At 36.7% G+C, this 16,113-nt stretch overlaps 1 protein-coding gene across 2 annotated transcripts in view; it reads left to right on the forward strand.

The window, feature by feature from the left end:
• eIF5 (eukaryotic translation initiation factor 5) overlaps window positions 1-15,559 on the forward strand; it is a 31,256-nt gene extending 15,697 nt beyond the window's left edge. For both annotated transcript variants that reach the window (XM_085949213.1, XM_085949214.1), the window contains exons 3-11: window positions 3,706-3,802; window positions 4,386-4,852; window positions 5,803-6,001; window positions 8,283-8,400; window positions 8,599-8,782; window positions 9,273-9,413; window positions 11,401-11,657; window positions 13,433-13,640; window positions 14,265-15,559. In XM_085949213.1, the coding sequence (XP_085805339.1) occupies window positions 5,845-6,001; window positions 8,283-8,400; window positions 8,599-8,782; window positions 9,273-9,413; window positions 11,401-11,657; window positions 13,433-13,640; window positions 14,265-14,582 (1,383 nt within the window). In that variant the 5' untranslated portion in view covers window positions 3,706-3,802; window positions 4,386-4,852; window positions 5,803-5,844 and the 3' untranslated portion in view covers window positions 14,583-15,559. The remainder of the gene's footprint in view (window positions 1-3,705; window positions 3,803-4,385; window positions 4,853-5,802; window positions 6,002-8,282; window positions 8,401-8,598; window positions 8,783-9,272; window positions 9,414-11,400; window positions 11,658-13,432; window positions 13,641-14,264) is intronic.
• Window positions 15,560-16,113: the final 554 nt, after the last annotated feature.

The following is a 16,113-nucleotide window of genomic DNA, read 5'->3' on the forward strand; positions in this document are numbered from 1 at the left end:
CATGATTCACATTCAATTTGATGATGTCTTATCAATATTAGTATTGCCATTTATCCGGAAAATTGTAGAGCTACGATTGTGGTATTATCACACAATATAGAAATATTATGTTTTATCTAACCACTGAAATAAAAAAAATCAAATTTTATGAAAATTGGACTTGATTCATAATTATTGTGAAACACCCACCCATTTATATCAATTCATATAATATTATGTGGTAGTTTTAGTTCGTTAATTTCATTGGGAAAAGCATGAGAAGTCTTAAATCTTAAAACTTACGGTTCAATATCGCATTCCACACTTGTATTATGAAATTTTGTCTCCAGTGACAAACAATGTTATCGTCTTTTAATTTGGAAGGAAATTCGAACTTTATTTAAATAGTTACTAGTTACACCAGTTCACTTTCTTATATTACTCACCTATATAATATATGCCTAATTTATACATTAGTGAAAACGAGTTTCACCACTATTATAATGTATTGACAAAAAATACATTAAATAATCGTATCCGAGAAAGAAACTTGTTTTTTGTGCTGTTTTCGTAAATCATGGAAACTTCACAATAGTAACAGCTTTAGTACTCTTATCTCTCACTCACAATATCAGGGTGATCTCTAAATCTAACAGAGGTGGGCTGTTAAGATCCGCCATAAATAGTGCACATTAAACTCTGTCAGTCATACGTATTTGTTTTCATTGAAGTAAGGCTACAATTTACAGATGGTGTTAGTTAGTTTTTAAAAATCAATTAAACCCTGCCCAACCAAACCATAATAGTTTTGAACATACATAATTTTGAAAAACACTTTCTGAGAAAATATATTATAACCAATAGAAAAAATCTTTTTGAAAAAAGTAAGCCACCCCGGCAGGGATCGAACCCCGCACTCCTGGGCTTACGCCCGTTCATGCATTACCTCTATGCTTCAAGGTAACCACTCATCAGTGTTCTGAGTGGGTATTAAAAGGGCCAATAGTTAAAATTTGTCACTATTAGTATATTTTGAAAAACTCAATTTTCAAAATATTCAAGCCAGATAAACGACCCTGTATCATCATCATCAGCCTGAATCTATCCACTGCTGGATGAAGGCCTCTCCAAGCTGGTTCCACTTCTCTTGGTCCTGTGCTTTGCGTTGCCACGTACTTCTGCAGAACTTCATTTTATTGATCCAGCGGCCTCTAGGTCTACCTTGCGGACGTTTTGTGCCTCTTGGGTACCACTGGATGACTAAATTTGTCCAATGATTGTCCCTTCTTCGAGCTGTGTATCCAGCCCATCTCCATTTGAGGCTTTTAACAAACTCTATCACATCGCAAACCCTTATCTGCTGCAACGACCCTGTATATAGGACAATATCGATGATGATTTAGTCCAGCAACACAGCTAAATAATTGTGTGCCTGACTAATTAGTATTCAGCACCATGAAACACATGTCTCAACTGAAAATCAATCCAATCATAAGGTAAATATAGAAAATTAAATTTATCTCCGCCATTTTTGAATTTTGGGACTACTAGGTAAATTTTGAAGTTGCTCAATATCTTAAATATTTCTGCACATGCTGCGTATGCTGTTGTCGGCCAAATTTTGTATTTTTACATTGGGTACTGGGGGATAATTGTACATTGGGTACAATTATCAATTAGAAATATACAAATATACCACCAATGCGCAATCTTTCATTCTTGGAATGATATTTCTGAATTGTCATTTCATTATGATTGATTTCACGGCCGTGTGTCCTTCCTTCTTCACTTGACGTTTCCTTGCAGAGGCCGTTATCAAGAGATGATAGGTAGATTGCAAGATGAAAAAAGTCGATGTGTCGCACCTGTGTCGAGTTTGTAATATGTAATATATAAAATTTACCAGTTTCCAATAGTAATTTAATATTACCTATTTATGCTGTCTGATGGTAAATAGAATAGCAATTAATACTTATTATATACTGGTACCTAGTGGTCACTAGTATTTTTTTTATTGATTGTTGTTTTTATATAAATTTGACTTCATCTGACCTTTAGTAGGCAGATATCATTTCTATGAAAACATTCTGCTTAGGTAGGTGTAGGTACTGGTTTATTTGAATTACTGACAACTTACTTGATATTGACAAGTAATGTAAACATTTTTAACTTAATATTTGAATCGGTTTTATTTATTTATTTAAGAAAACAAAACATTGTTAACAAATCTAAATTCAAGACGTGCACAACATGAGATTTACATTATAACAAAATATTACCCTCATAAGAAAGAAGAAGAGAATGTTTAAAATAATACAGTCGAACTTGGTTATTACGATCACAGAAATAGCGACATCTCGGATGTAATGAGGAAACATTCGTTGACATTTTAGTTTATAATTTTCTCCATATATTTATTCACTTTTATAACGAGCTACTTCTCGGGTATACCGAGCAAAACTGTTAATATGTCGATCGTTTGAAAACAATACAAAATACATAGCACGTCACCGAAAATGTCTACGTCTTTGGGGAGCGCATTGACTACTCTTGTACCCCTCGCTAATGATGCCTGATTGGCTTGACACGAGGAAATGCTTCTGATCCAGAATAAATCATGGCTGCGACCACGTAGGTAATTGACAGACGCATGTAAATTCAAATTCATTAGGACACCCGGATTTGAAACCATCCCTCACGATGACTGGCAAAAGTGTTTCAAGAGCAGAAGAGACTTACGAGATTCATTCGGCTTTAATAAGCTAGCTACCTACACTGATTCTACCTACACTCAAAACATCCTTACGATCAGTAGGTATTGTCATTAGAGGAAACACATGTAATAATTAATGAGAGTCTGGCCACAATGCTATTTATGATTTCAAAGTGTACAATGTTCAATTCATATTGAATATAGAAGTTTATGAACCGTAATTTTTCAACACCGGACATGGCGGTTTCAATAGAAAATATCCATTAGGATTAAACCGGTCTCTGGTGTTGGGTGTAAAATAATGATGAAACATTTTGTATGTTTGTTATTTCTAACAACGTGTCTTTCCATCGACAATTAATAGTGAAAAAAATTATTATAGATAGAATACCCCGGAGTTACGCGTAAGCGGGTTAGACGAAAATCACTTAACATATAAATTTTGTTTAATTGGGACCAAGGACTGACAAAAACACTAGTTTAGAAGAAAAATATTTATTAAATTAGCAGTTCTTTGTACATTATGTACGAAATATTAAAAAAATGAATGAGTTACGTAAAAAAGTTATTTCGATGTCGATGGCTTCATAAAATCTAACAAATTCGCCTTGACCACACAATGTCTTTTTTACACGAAGAATTTCTTTGTAGCTTAACCCATTCTTTGGCCTGAGTCTGTTTTCTAAATATTTTAAGCCCTTTTCAATAAAGCTGAGACCTTCTGTTAAGCTTGCGATTGTCATGTGCTTCTCTGGCGAAACCGGGTCTGACGTGTCGGAGAAAGAACCGCGTAACTCCGAATTCGCATAAGTCAGGGTATTACTGTATATTGAAAGAGCTCTACTTTTGTTTGACATGTGTTTAACAGTGTATAATTTGATCAGCCACCATTTGGTGTATTTCATTTTGTGTGTTTACGTGTTGATTGATGATTATTGATTGTTCTCTGGCATATTGGCAAATTTCATCTGGCACAATACTCGATAGCTAACGAGTGTGTTGTTTTGTTACAGAGACATCAGTACAGCGAGGAGACACCTGCATCGGCCCCCCGACTGCGTTAACAAACGCATCGTGCATGACTCCATTCAACCTTCACAAACGATATAGGTGAGTTTTTATTTTATATGCAATACAATCTCGATAACCCAGATTTTGATTATTCACTATTTATGTAGGTATATTCCGGAGGTCAAATGGATTTCTTTGTTTTTTCAATCTGTATTTATCATTATGCGGACTATGTTCATCCTCAAGGGATAATCGATGTTATATTGCACTTCTATAAATATAATATATCATTTATTCAATCTTAATAACATTTTATTGTGGTATTGAAAACCTTTACGTATCCTCTGTGGACAAAGTATCATGTATTCCCATGAAGGTGACACAAGGACACGTGTGAAGTACCACCTTCTGCACGAGGTGTGGTAGAGGGAACAGAGGCTGGAGGGATGGTACCGTGGTCACTGCACAAAAAGGGGGACCCGCAAGACCAATAATTGACAGAGGTATCACTTTCCTCAGCATTCCCGGGAAGGTGGCACAGATTCTCCTGTAACGGTATCGAGAGATGAATATACCTCTTGCCTGTTGCTTCGTGAGCTGGTGGATTCATATTAGTACCTGTTTACCCATTATAATTTTTAAAAATGCGAAGGCTTTCAACCCGTCCATGTTTGTGTTGCAGAACATCAAAATTTCTGAGCAGCAGACACCGGATCTTGCGGCCGTTTAGAGAGACGTGACTGTCGGCCGATCCGCCGCTTTATGGAATCGAGCGAATGAATCTGTCGATTGGCGACGCCCACGCCACCGCCGCTGTGCAGCGCCCCCCCGACCTGCTCTCGCCGCGTCCTATGGAGATCGCTCCGCGCGCGCTCCCCTCTTCCGCCGCACCCTCATGCTGAATCCGCCCGCGGGCGCATTTCTTCTCTGTTTCTCCATGTTGTTGTTTGTTTTCGCCGCGAGTTTTAATCCGCCGCGGGGTGACCTGTGCCGCACGTCAGATCCCGTCGGGTCTACGTCTTTCTATCCTCGATTTATATAAAAGTAGTGCAGAAAATTTTAGCAAATACAAGTATTGCCATATTAATATCGACATCAATATACCGGTCGGTCGAACTCGGGAGAGGGCGGTCAAGATTTGCTATCCAGGTATGCATACATTATTTGACTAGACTAGACTGACAACGTTTAATAAATATAATATAATAAAATAAAATATAATGAATACCTAAAATCTTGACACTTTTTTTCATTTCTGACTATGCGTCGTTCAACGCTCTACGGATTATTTATACATGAATGGCTAAAATTTGATACAAGCTATTTTGTTTAATTTTTATATTTAATCTGAATTGAAGGCACCAAAAACAGCTGTTGTTTTTTGTTGTTAGTTATTTTCAATTTCAATTTTGCAGACATATAGTGAGTTAGTTATTGCTTCAAAGTATTAAATTAGTATCAAAAATTAACATCTAAACTATAAAGCGTCAGTTTTTGTCTCTATTCACCACTTTTAATGGAATGTACCTAGTTCAGTCGAACTCAGGTTTGGAATATAATATGTTAATGTCTTCTGTTAACACTTGCCCACACCTGTTAATTATTGGAAATACACTGTAATTTGTCAGCATTTTGGAGCCAGAGTATTTTTCTTAGCCACGCAATCGATAGTATTTTCAGAATTAAAAAATTATCGACATATTGGTCAAAAGTATTGAATAGTTATAAATGTAGAGTTAATATAAATCATTGTTTGGTTTATCAATGGTTCAATTGAATAAATACATGCACAGTGGATTATAATGCATGACCCTAGCGCCTTATCCGAAAGTATTAAAATATTATTTTATTGCCAACAAATATGTCAGACTTCAGAGATGTCATAATGTGTTTTAACTTTTTGTTTATTTTTGCATCACTACGCACAATTAATAATACCAATTTTATTGTGCGGTGCAATTTGTTGCTAATAAGTCATTTACTGCTAACTGAACGGCCGCATAAGTTAAGAGGCTCATAACAAGTAAGCGAGAGTATGCATCCGGCCCTTAATCTATTCTAACCGAATATAATCTAATGATTTGAAAACTGTGGCACAGGGGAAGCGGGCTAAGTGTCGGGTGATCTAGAGAAGCATCAAGATGGGTTCGCTGAACGTGAACAGGAGTGTGTCTGATGCGTTCTACCGCTATAAGATGCCGCGGATCCAGGCCAAGGTGGAGGGGAAGGGGAACGGCATCAAGACTGTCATCGTCAACATGAGCGAAGTGGCCAAAGCCATAGGCAGGCCTGCCACCTGTGAGTTTTTCCTCAGTTTTTTTTCCAATCGAGTCGCGATTATTATGACTTTATGTCATACAAGTAAATCTCTAACAAACTAAATATAAATAGTCACCCTGCCACGCATGGCAGAAGAAAGACTTTGTTGTTATAGTAAAAAAATAATATGTATTTACAGTAAAACCTCATTAATACAAATTCCATGAGTATGGGGGGAAATATTAAAATTTTGAAAAAAAAAAATTTTGATTTTCATTAATTTTGTTTACGATCATAGATGTGCCTACCAAATTTCCGATTCCGTGTGTGTTAAGGGGTCATAAAATGTCAGGATTATTTTTATTATCTTAAAATAAGAAATTTATGATGTTTTAAGAAAAGTCTGTCACAATTTTCAATGACTGGCTCATGAAATAGTGTACTATATTACGATTTATTGAATATTTCTATATGAATTAAAGGTATGGTTTATATGAAAATAATGTTCAAGGGACTTTTTTTTCGCGAAAATTTCGAATTATCCGTGTTCTTATTAACACTTTACGGTCCGGGAACGCCACATTTGCGTCCTTATCGAGCCGAACGTTACGATCCGGGGACGCCAACGTGGTGTTTTGACTTACGCATATCTTTACTGTGAAAAATAAATATGAAATTTAATATTTGGTTGCAAGATCTATCGACAGATGGTTGAATGACATGTGCAAGAAGTAAAATCACGATGGAAAAAAAAATATTTCGGGGTTTTTACAGAGATGGCGGACGTAATACCATTTTTTGTACCTATACCATTTTTTTAATTAGTTACAAGCCCGTTTCTAGGCGGAGACATGAACAAAAAAGGTAATAAACACTCAATGTTATATTCCAGTGTCGTCACTTCAACTTCGAAATTTAATTGTCGACCCTTTTCAGTGGCAGTCAACCATTTATGAACCTGCATTCTTTTTTTTTTAAATGAACGCGATTTTTAGCTATGAAATTGCGTGCTATTTGATATTTTGTCTTTAATGGTTTACTACCCATGAAACGTCCACCATGCTTCATCATCCATGATAGAAATTTTAACTTGAAAATGAGAACAGTTATAAATGTGAACTTGTATCGCGTTGTCATTTTCGTTCGCTTTTTTCGGGAGATTATTGCTTGTGTAACTGCATAAATAATAGCTATTATTATTTATATTTGTTGCACTAAATTCATTGAAAAAATAATTAACCTAAGTATATTTTAGCTAGGATATATATTTTTAGGAGATTTTAGTGATATTGAAACACTCATTTGCTCCTATGAGAACACGCCACTGCACTGCCTCTATCGGCTAGCTCAGCCATAAAACTCGTAAAACCAATAAATAAGTGTTCGTTCGGGAATGAATGTGCATTTATTTTTAAACACTCACAGTTTGTGTGAAGTCTTTGTTATTTTATTATATTTGATAATCAGAGATATGAGTAGTCGCGCTAAAAATGAATTGATACGTATTCTATAGCGGTGTGAAACATTTTATATTTGAATATTTTATTACATTTTTTAATTAAAAAATAATATATTGTGATTGCTTTATATCAATAGGCTGTTTCCTTTACATTATATTTAACAAATTGAACTAATCTAATAACATATAATAAACAATTTACGAAAATTTACAAATTATATACTTTACCTTTATGGAACGCGGGCCAGAGGTTGACAAGTGTTGAATAAATGACACAATTTGATGCATTGATATATTTTAAGTATTTTTTGAAAATTTTATTGAAATATATCAATAGGTTCAAAAGTTATATCATTTTTAACTTCGTGATCGAAATTTGTTGATTTTCATTTAAAAATACCGGATGTTGGTGTAGGTACGTCGCGAAAATTCGCGGACTGTATAGTGTTAACGAGGTTTTACTGTATACATAATATGTATAAATCAAGCCCAATGACAGTAGTGTAGTGAAACCGTACTGTACTTGGTAAATTTCTATTCTGTATCTGGCGGTTGATTCGCATTCATTTGTATTTTATGTAGAGGTATGTAGAGGTATCGTTTGAGCAGAGTAGAGGTATCTTTTGAGCAGAGTAGAGGTAACCTGTGCACCCTCGACAGTATACAAAAGCAAAACCTCACAATGAATGCAATTATTTGAGTAATTGGCCAATTCAGTGAATATAATATAAATTGTGTTATTACCAACTCATTGATCAGACAGGAAAATTTATTTTTATTTATATTGAATGTTGTACATTTAAAATTTGTGTTTATGCCGCTTTCCAGTCCAGCGGGTGAATGGTAACCGATTGGTTTCAGATCCCACCAAATATTTTGGATGCGAGCTGGGAGCGCAGACGCAGTTCGATGTCAAGAACGAGAGATTCATCGTCAACGGAAGCCACGACGCCGTCAAGCTGCAAGATCTCTTGGACGGGTAATATTTTCTTATATTTCCATCTATTATTTTATTTTTTAGATGGCTACCTACGGTTTCAGAATGCTACACGTTGTTTGTTGTTTAAATTTGAAGAACCGCAGCGGTCTTCAAGGTACTCTGTAAATTTAAAGAAATTAAATAACAAATTGGCAGTCGGAGAAATTTTAATGTACGCGTGTTTGTGTGTTTACTCAGGTTCATCCGCAAGTTCGTGTTGTGCCCGGAGTGTGACAATCCTGAGACAGAGCTTCTGGTGAGCGCCAAGAAGGGTGTCATTTCGCAGGGCTGCAAGGCGTGCGGCTACCACGGCACTCTCGAAGTCAACCACAAGCTGAACACCTTCATTCTAAAGAACCCGCCTAACGCACCCGCCGGACAGGTATGCGAATCCTGAGAAATCAAAAATCACCGATTCATTTCAGAAGATATCTCGTTCTGTTTTTTTTTTGTCTTCATAAATACTTATGAAAGCGATTGCAATGGTTCATTCATTCATTTAAGCGGGGGTAACTCTGATGTGAGACATTTTTATCTCATTGCAGTCATTGGACCTGACTGATAAATCTCAAAGCTAGAACCTACAATGCAAAATGACTTACAGGAAAATCAATCATCGGTCTTAGTAAACGTATGCACATTTAGTTCATGTGAACAGTGATATGACTCGTCTAAGATATGGCATGATAGATGGCAAACACCTCGGGTGTGCTCTAATTTTGTGGGCTGAGTGACCTCTGTTGATTGTGGTAACATATTATTGTTACGGCTTTAGTACATTATCAGTTTAACTTTCATATACGAAGGCTTCTATCTCCATGTAAGTTTTTTCTTAAATTTTTTGTGACATGTATATGTATTTTGTTGCGTAGAATGCGTCGGGCAGCGAGGGCAAGCGCAGCAAGCGCTCCAAGAAGGGCTCCGTCACCAGCAACGGAGAGTCACACGAGGCGGGAGACGCCGCCCATCCTGACTCGGAGTTCACCGCTGACGTTCCCAAGCTCACCCCGCAGGTCTGTGCCTGTTTTATTAATCAACCGAAAACCGTTAAATCAATCCCCTGGATTTAATAATAGTATCATTGGGATACTGGTATTTTTACTCCCCGTGTCCTATTAACAGATGTCAGGATCAGGTCTGATATAGATATGGATATCACGCTATTATGTGTAATGAAGTGCAGACGTCAGCAGAAAAATGAAACACTTAATGCTATAGAATTAATATCAAAATGTCAGCTTCGTAGTACATATTTGGAAAGTTTTATCGAGAACAACCGATGGAGACACTGACAGTTTAAAGGAAAGCTAACCTTTAATGACTCAAATGGTGTTGATTTTCTTGAGGAATCTACGTAGTTTCAGTCTGCGTTTTGTAATTTCATAGAATTTGAGGAAGGTGCTTTGAGTTGTTCATGTTTAGTGGAACTGTCCTAATGTTATTTGCATTTGTCCGGGCGTAAGCATCTGTAGTAGTCCGTAAGCGTCCGGGAATCTTCATATATTTTTCAATCATTGAATAAGATCGTTACATAATGTTTGATTCAGGTTTTTGTTATAATTTATTAATTAACTGTGATCTGTAAATAGGATTTTGTTTTGTTTTTAAGAACATTGTTTATTTGTATAAGACTACACAGACAATTAAACTGACTACTGTACCACAACATTATTTAGGCGACAACAGGAAGTCGCCCTTGTTGCGTATAGAATATTTCTCAGTGTTGTCATTTTTTGAGAAAACAAATCCTGCGAAATTAGGTTTTTAATTTATATTGATTCTATTCTCAGTAAGTAATTAATTTATAAGTCTAATTATTGTTCGATAAGTATCAATAGAAAAATTATTTCAAATAATTTCACCTCTTAATTATTACTATTATATTAAGTTAATTAATACAGCGTAATTATTGAATTTGGAACGAAATATATCATTGAACCCACATTAACTGATAATATTGCTGCAGGTATTTATTAATTAAATAATTAGGAGAACATAAATTATGATTAAATAAGTAGAAGTGAAAGATATTAACATATTCAATATTATATTGATGAACCAATCACATTTTTTTATAATTTACAAATGAAGTCTTTTATATCGTATTTTTAGTAAAATTGTTGTAGAAACACATACCTACTGTGAAAATAATTTGCTATAAATTAAATTATATCCAACATTATAAATTTTAAAACAATATGTACCTACTTATCGGTTTAAAAATACAAGGACAATTAATTAACTAACCGTAAATACAAATAAGATTAAAATAATTGATAACATCATAAGGTCATCAACACAACTTTTAAAAGTACATTTCCAAGGACACGACATTAAAAATTGATTAAACCAATCATCATGTGAGGCATTCTACATCAGACATATTGGCTTTATCGTCACTCGATACTAATTCACTTTCATTACTGCTATAAAAATCGACACTAAAAACTAAACTTTGGTCACTCATAGTCTCACAACATCTATCTTTTACCATATAATCCTCTTTCAAATGTATTGTGTGTTCACATTGTTTTTTCCAATCGTTCGGTGTTATTGTTCCAAAAGTATCTTCTGTTAGCCTCTGCATGTCAGCTACTCGGCAATCAACATTATTACTTCCAATTCTTCTTTTCGCAAGTGACCACATAAATTCTACATTCACGATGGCCGAGCGCGACATGCGTAGGCTTATAACGCAGCAGGTCCCGGGTTCGAATCCCAGTTCTGGCAAATATAAATGTTGTTTTTCTATGTATGTCTCTATGGATTCAGAGCGTGGACCTATAAGGTTGAGCGAGTGGCTAGCATCTATTTTACATAAAAACAAAAATCTGTTAATACAATCTCTGCTCTGCAGAGGCCCATATTTTCCTATTAGGATCGGAAAAAAAAGAAATATTTTAACTGTCATTATTTCGAAATGAAAATTTTGCGATAACACGACACAATCGAGGGTTCAAACTGTTGGAATTGTAAATTAACGTGTGCGAATGTGTCCAGGTGTCTTCTGAGGCGGGCGTGGTCACAGGAGCGGAGGAGGAGGAAGACGAGTGGGCAGTGGACGTGTCCGAGGAAGCGGTGCGGGCGCGTCTGCTGGACCTGACGGACGGCGCCAAGCACATGACGCTCACCGATGACCTGGAGAAGAGCGAGAAGCAGCGCATGGATCTCTTCTACGAGATGGTGAAGGCCAAGCGGGACGCGCATCTGCTCGACGCGGCCGCCTCGCAGAAGGAGATCCTCTCCGAGGCCGAGAGGTAATCCCGCATTTTACGCTTCCCTCGGTGACATCTAGTCGAGCGGAATATATATAATATTTGTTACTCTACTGCAAAATGTTTCGCTGCTGAAATTATGATATTAAATAAATCATGTATCGTCATAATATAATATAATGTACCACTTTATAAGCTCGATCATACTTGGTTATTACGAGGAAGATGGGACTGACTGAATTTGCTCGTTATAAGCGTTCCTCGTTATATCAGAGAATAGGTATTTTTAAGTGAGCGGTCACAACACAAAAAGTCGCAATTCAAACAAAAATACATGATTAGAATTTTTCTCCGAAACAAGCATGGTATTCATAAACTACAAAAGAAGTTGTTTGTCGTAATGAACGTTGGTAGGTACCTACTGACTTCACAAGCCTTGGATTTTTTACATGCAATTTAAACCATATGCGTGGAAACTTTTTCAATATTGTCAGCGAAAACACCAATTAGGTAGGTACTTAGACACTTAACTAGTGTCATAAATGTAATCAGATCCGGCAGCATCCTGTCCGGTCGATTGCTTAGGGTCGAAATGTTTTTAAACGATCGACACATTAACAGTTTTAAGAAAAATTTTGACCATATTTTTGCTCGGTATACCCGATAAGTAGCTCGTTATAAAAGTGAATAAATGTACGGACAAAATCATAAACTAAAATGTCAACGAATGTTTCCTCATTACATCTGAGATCTCGCTATATCCGTGATCATAATAACCGAGTTCGACTGTATATATTATAATATATTATATGAGAGGTGCATCGGCTGGTGTATTCAAATTTCAGAATCAACCAATCAATTTCCTGTTATCAACAACCCATTACTACCGCTTTACAAAACAAAAATTGGAAATTTTAAACAAAGTTTAAATGTATTGTAGAATGGTAAAATAAATGACTTTGAATAATTTTAGTATTAGGTATAATATGTTTCGATCAAATTTAGGATTGTTCTAAGTATGCGACAAAGTGTCCTCATCGTGATATTTGTATGTATGTACGATTTTTTATTAGTTTGTACGATGTATTTCTGTATGAAACCTTGCTGTTTACATTTTATATAAATTGTGCACAGGACCTTGAACACATTTTATTCAAGATTTTTTTTTTGGTGTTGCCCCCTGACCATGCATGGGGAATGTAATCATATTTCAGTTATGATTAAGTCCGATGGTCGGGAGAAGTAAAACAGTTTGTAGTGGTTAGCTTCGTGTGTCACAAGAGCATGGTGACAATACACTTAATTTAATTGACCATAGATAATAAAAGAAATGTATGGTAGATGTGGGTAGGGGGAATAATATGTGTGACTAGACTGCAAAATCTTTGACGTGAGACCTGGCGGTGGTGCTCGTGTTGTGTCTTGGCTGCGTGTGTTATCCAAGCCGCCGCCTATCACCGTAAAGATTTCGCACTATATTATATAATATTATTCCAACAATTTCACATTTTGAAAAACCTTCAAAAAAGATTTTATCTAGAAGTGTAATTCGAATATGCATCTTTCACTTTCCGGGTGAGCACTGCCAACCCATTGAGCTATTAAATGATTCCTAATGGCTATCTGATGTTCCAAATAATGGAAAGTGAAAACCAAATCCCACTTATTTTTTGTAAAACATTATATTTTTAACATTACTTTATTCTCCATGGCCGTAGGTTGTCTGTTTTATATTTTGGGTATTTTCATCTCATATATCAGATTGACAGCAAAAAATACTGTAATTGTTTGTATCATGTGTTCGTGTTCCCGTGCAGGCTGGAGATAAAGTCGAAAGCGCCGTTGGTGCTTGCCGAGCTGCTGTTCTCAGCGTCCATCGCCACGGAGATCCGCAAGCACCGCGTACTCCTCCTACGCTTCACACACCAGGACCTGCGTGCCCAGAGATCTCTTTTGGGCGGCGTGGAGCAGGTGGTCGCCCTCCACAAAGACACTCTGCTGCCCAAGATCGCCGTCATTCTCAAGGTGCGCCCTCCCTGCTTCGCTGCTCTCTGTTTCTATCTCAAGATGAAGACACCGAGCTCCATCTCCCTGATGTTTCTATCAATTTTTATGCAAAGACAATCTTTTCTAAGACTATGTATCAGATAGTTTTATTATTAGGAAAATTCGAGTCAGTTTCAATTCTACATGAAGAATGAATTAATCATAGATTTAATTCCATAATCTTCTCATCGGAAAGAAACATCCTAAATAAATAATGTAAATTAGTAATGCACATTGCTTATTAAACTTTCCGCCCTCTAAGTGGGCTGTGATAGATTCGCTCTCTGGAAGTGACATACTTGGACAGGTAACTCCAAATTACAGATCACTCACAGGTTGCGGTTTCCAATCCTACGGCAAATTCACATTTTTTTCAATGATGCAATGAGCTGATAGGTTGGGCAAATCGTTGATGTCCATTAATTGTACTGACAATTTTGCTACATACACTGGATTGGATTGTAGAGCCAAAGATAAAATGAAAATTATTTATAATTTCTCGAATAAAGTGGTGTCTCGCTCCCAAATTTTGTCTGGATCTATTTCTATCACCAATCGTTCTCATGTTGTATCTTGCTGTAATCGGCTGTTTTCATCATTCAGTTGCTGTACGACGCGGACGTGCTGGAAGAGGCGGCGCTGCTGGAGTGGGCGGACAAGGTGTCACGGCGCTATATCTCCAAGGAGCTGGCGGCGGAGATGCGGCGCCTGGCGGAGCCTCTGGTCAAGTGGCTACGAGAGGCAAGCGAGGAGGAAGACGAGGGTAGCAGCGACGCTGATGCGCCTGACGATGACCTGCAAATCGAGTACGACGACCGCGCTAAGGCCACGCCTATCAAGGCGCAGCTGGCTGCGCCCGCTCGGCCAGCCCGTGCACCTCGCGAAGACGAAGCTGACGACGTGGACATTGACGCCATCTAGAGACCGCTTCTTTGATTATCACCCCTCCCGCCGACCCTCTCCCCTCCGCATGTTTTTTTTTTATCCTCCATCGATACGGTTTTTTCTGAATTCTTACCAGTCTCACGAGATGTCGACCCATTACAAAAAGAAATACAACTTCTTCGAGCGCATCATTCGGCTGAAGACCTAAAGAAACGACAAATCTCGAAGATTGAAGGTTTAAATTGATACATCATACGATCAATCCAACAATACAGCGGTTACCGTGTCGGTTGGGATTTTCATTTTGTGAAATATATTGTAATTCTCATGTAATATTATTACGCTTGAAACATAATTATAGCCTGTTATAGAGCCTACGTCCCTCCAGCATTGAGTCCTTGAATTTTACCTCCTTACAATGGAGTAACTGTCAATATTTTCCACCATATTTCCAATTTGATATTAAATTTAAATTATACATTGTTTAGTGCAGTTTTGCCTCGCAACGATTTTATCAGTCAGTCGACATTTCGGAAGAGTAGAAATGTTAATTTGGTCTTTTCAGATAACCATACTATATACTATGTAATATGTTAAATGCATGTTCCGGGAGTGGAAAATAGAATATCCGGTGCACGACGGCGGTCTACAACATGAATTGATACAATACAAACAAAAACATTTTAAAAACATTCATCGAGTGCGCCTGCGATAATCTCTTCACGGTTGATACCTTAGTAAAATAAATATTCAATGTGATTCCCTATCACTTTTTTAATGAATTCTTTCTCGCTATCATTTTTTTTTTGAGTTGCCGCATTGTGTCGATAGTAATTTATGAAATCTAAGTAGCGTGATAAATTTGTTGTACTGAAAATAGTGTCACTCGAAATAACGTAAGAAGGTCTGTAAAAATCTAGAATGCTAAATGGGGAACGATATTTTCACTTTATGTTTGCCAATTTATATTAAGTTGTTTTAATTTGTATCAAATAAATTTTTATTGAACATAACATGTCTTTTTTCACTTCTTACACCCGCTTCTATTATTCTTTGAGGCGAGTCCGCAGGCCGCCTGGAAATTGGATCTCGATTCTAAAGTCAATTAACCTGATCCCTCAGATCTATGCTGGGATATCTCATAAAGTGTGCTGCGATAGAGCTATTTAATATAATATCGAGTCTGCAACAGTTTGATGTAATACATATAATATTATGTACTTGCGATATAATCTTTTTTATGCGGATTTCACTATTAGTGTCAGAAAAGAGTGCATAAGTCAATTTAGATAATAAGAAAACTTACCAACCGGAAATTAAGAATTGTCATTTCCCTCCATTTTCAAAAGTGAAAACACGCTGTCACTTTGTTTCTTCGTATGGATTTTCGTCTGGATTCAGGACTTGGAGGTGGACAAATAACTCACCGGGATTGTGGTGGAAACGACGAGATGTATTTACGTTAATATATACTAATGGTTACATTTTTTCACAGTTACAATTTCTTTTATATGAAGCACGAGTTAACGATGTTTACTGTTTGGCCGTCTGGCGCGTATTACCCGCC

The sequence above is a fragment of the Rhyacophila brunnea genome, unplaced genomic scaffold (assembly GCF_057557595.1).
Source record: "Rhyacophila brunnea isolate RB1 unplaced genomic scaffold, BYU_Rbru_1.0 scaffold_21, whole genome shotgun sequence".
Taxonomy (NCBI): Eukaryota; Metazoa; Arthropoda; class Insecta; order Trichoptera; family Rhyacophilidae; genus Rhyacophila; species Rhyacophila brunnea.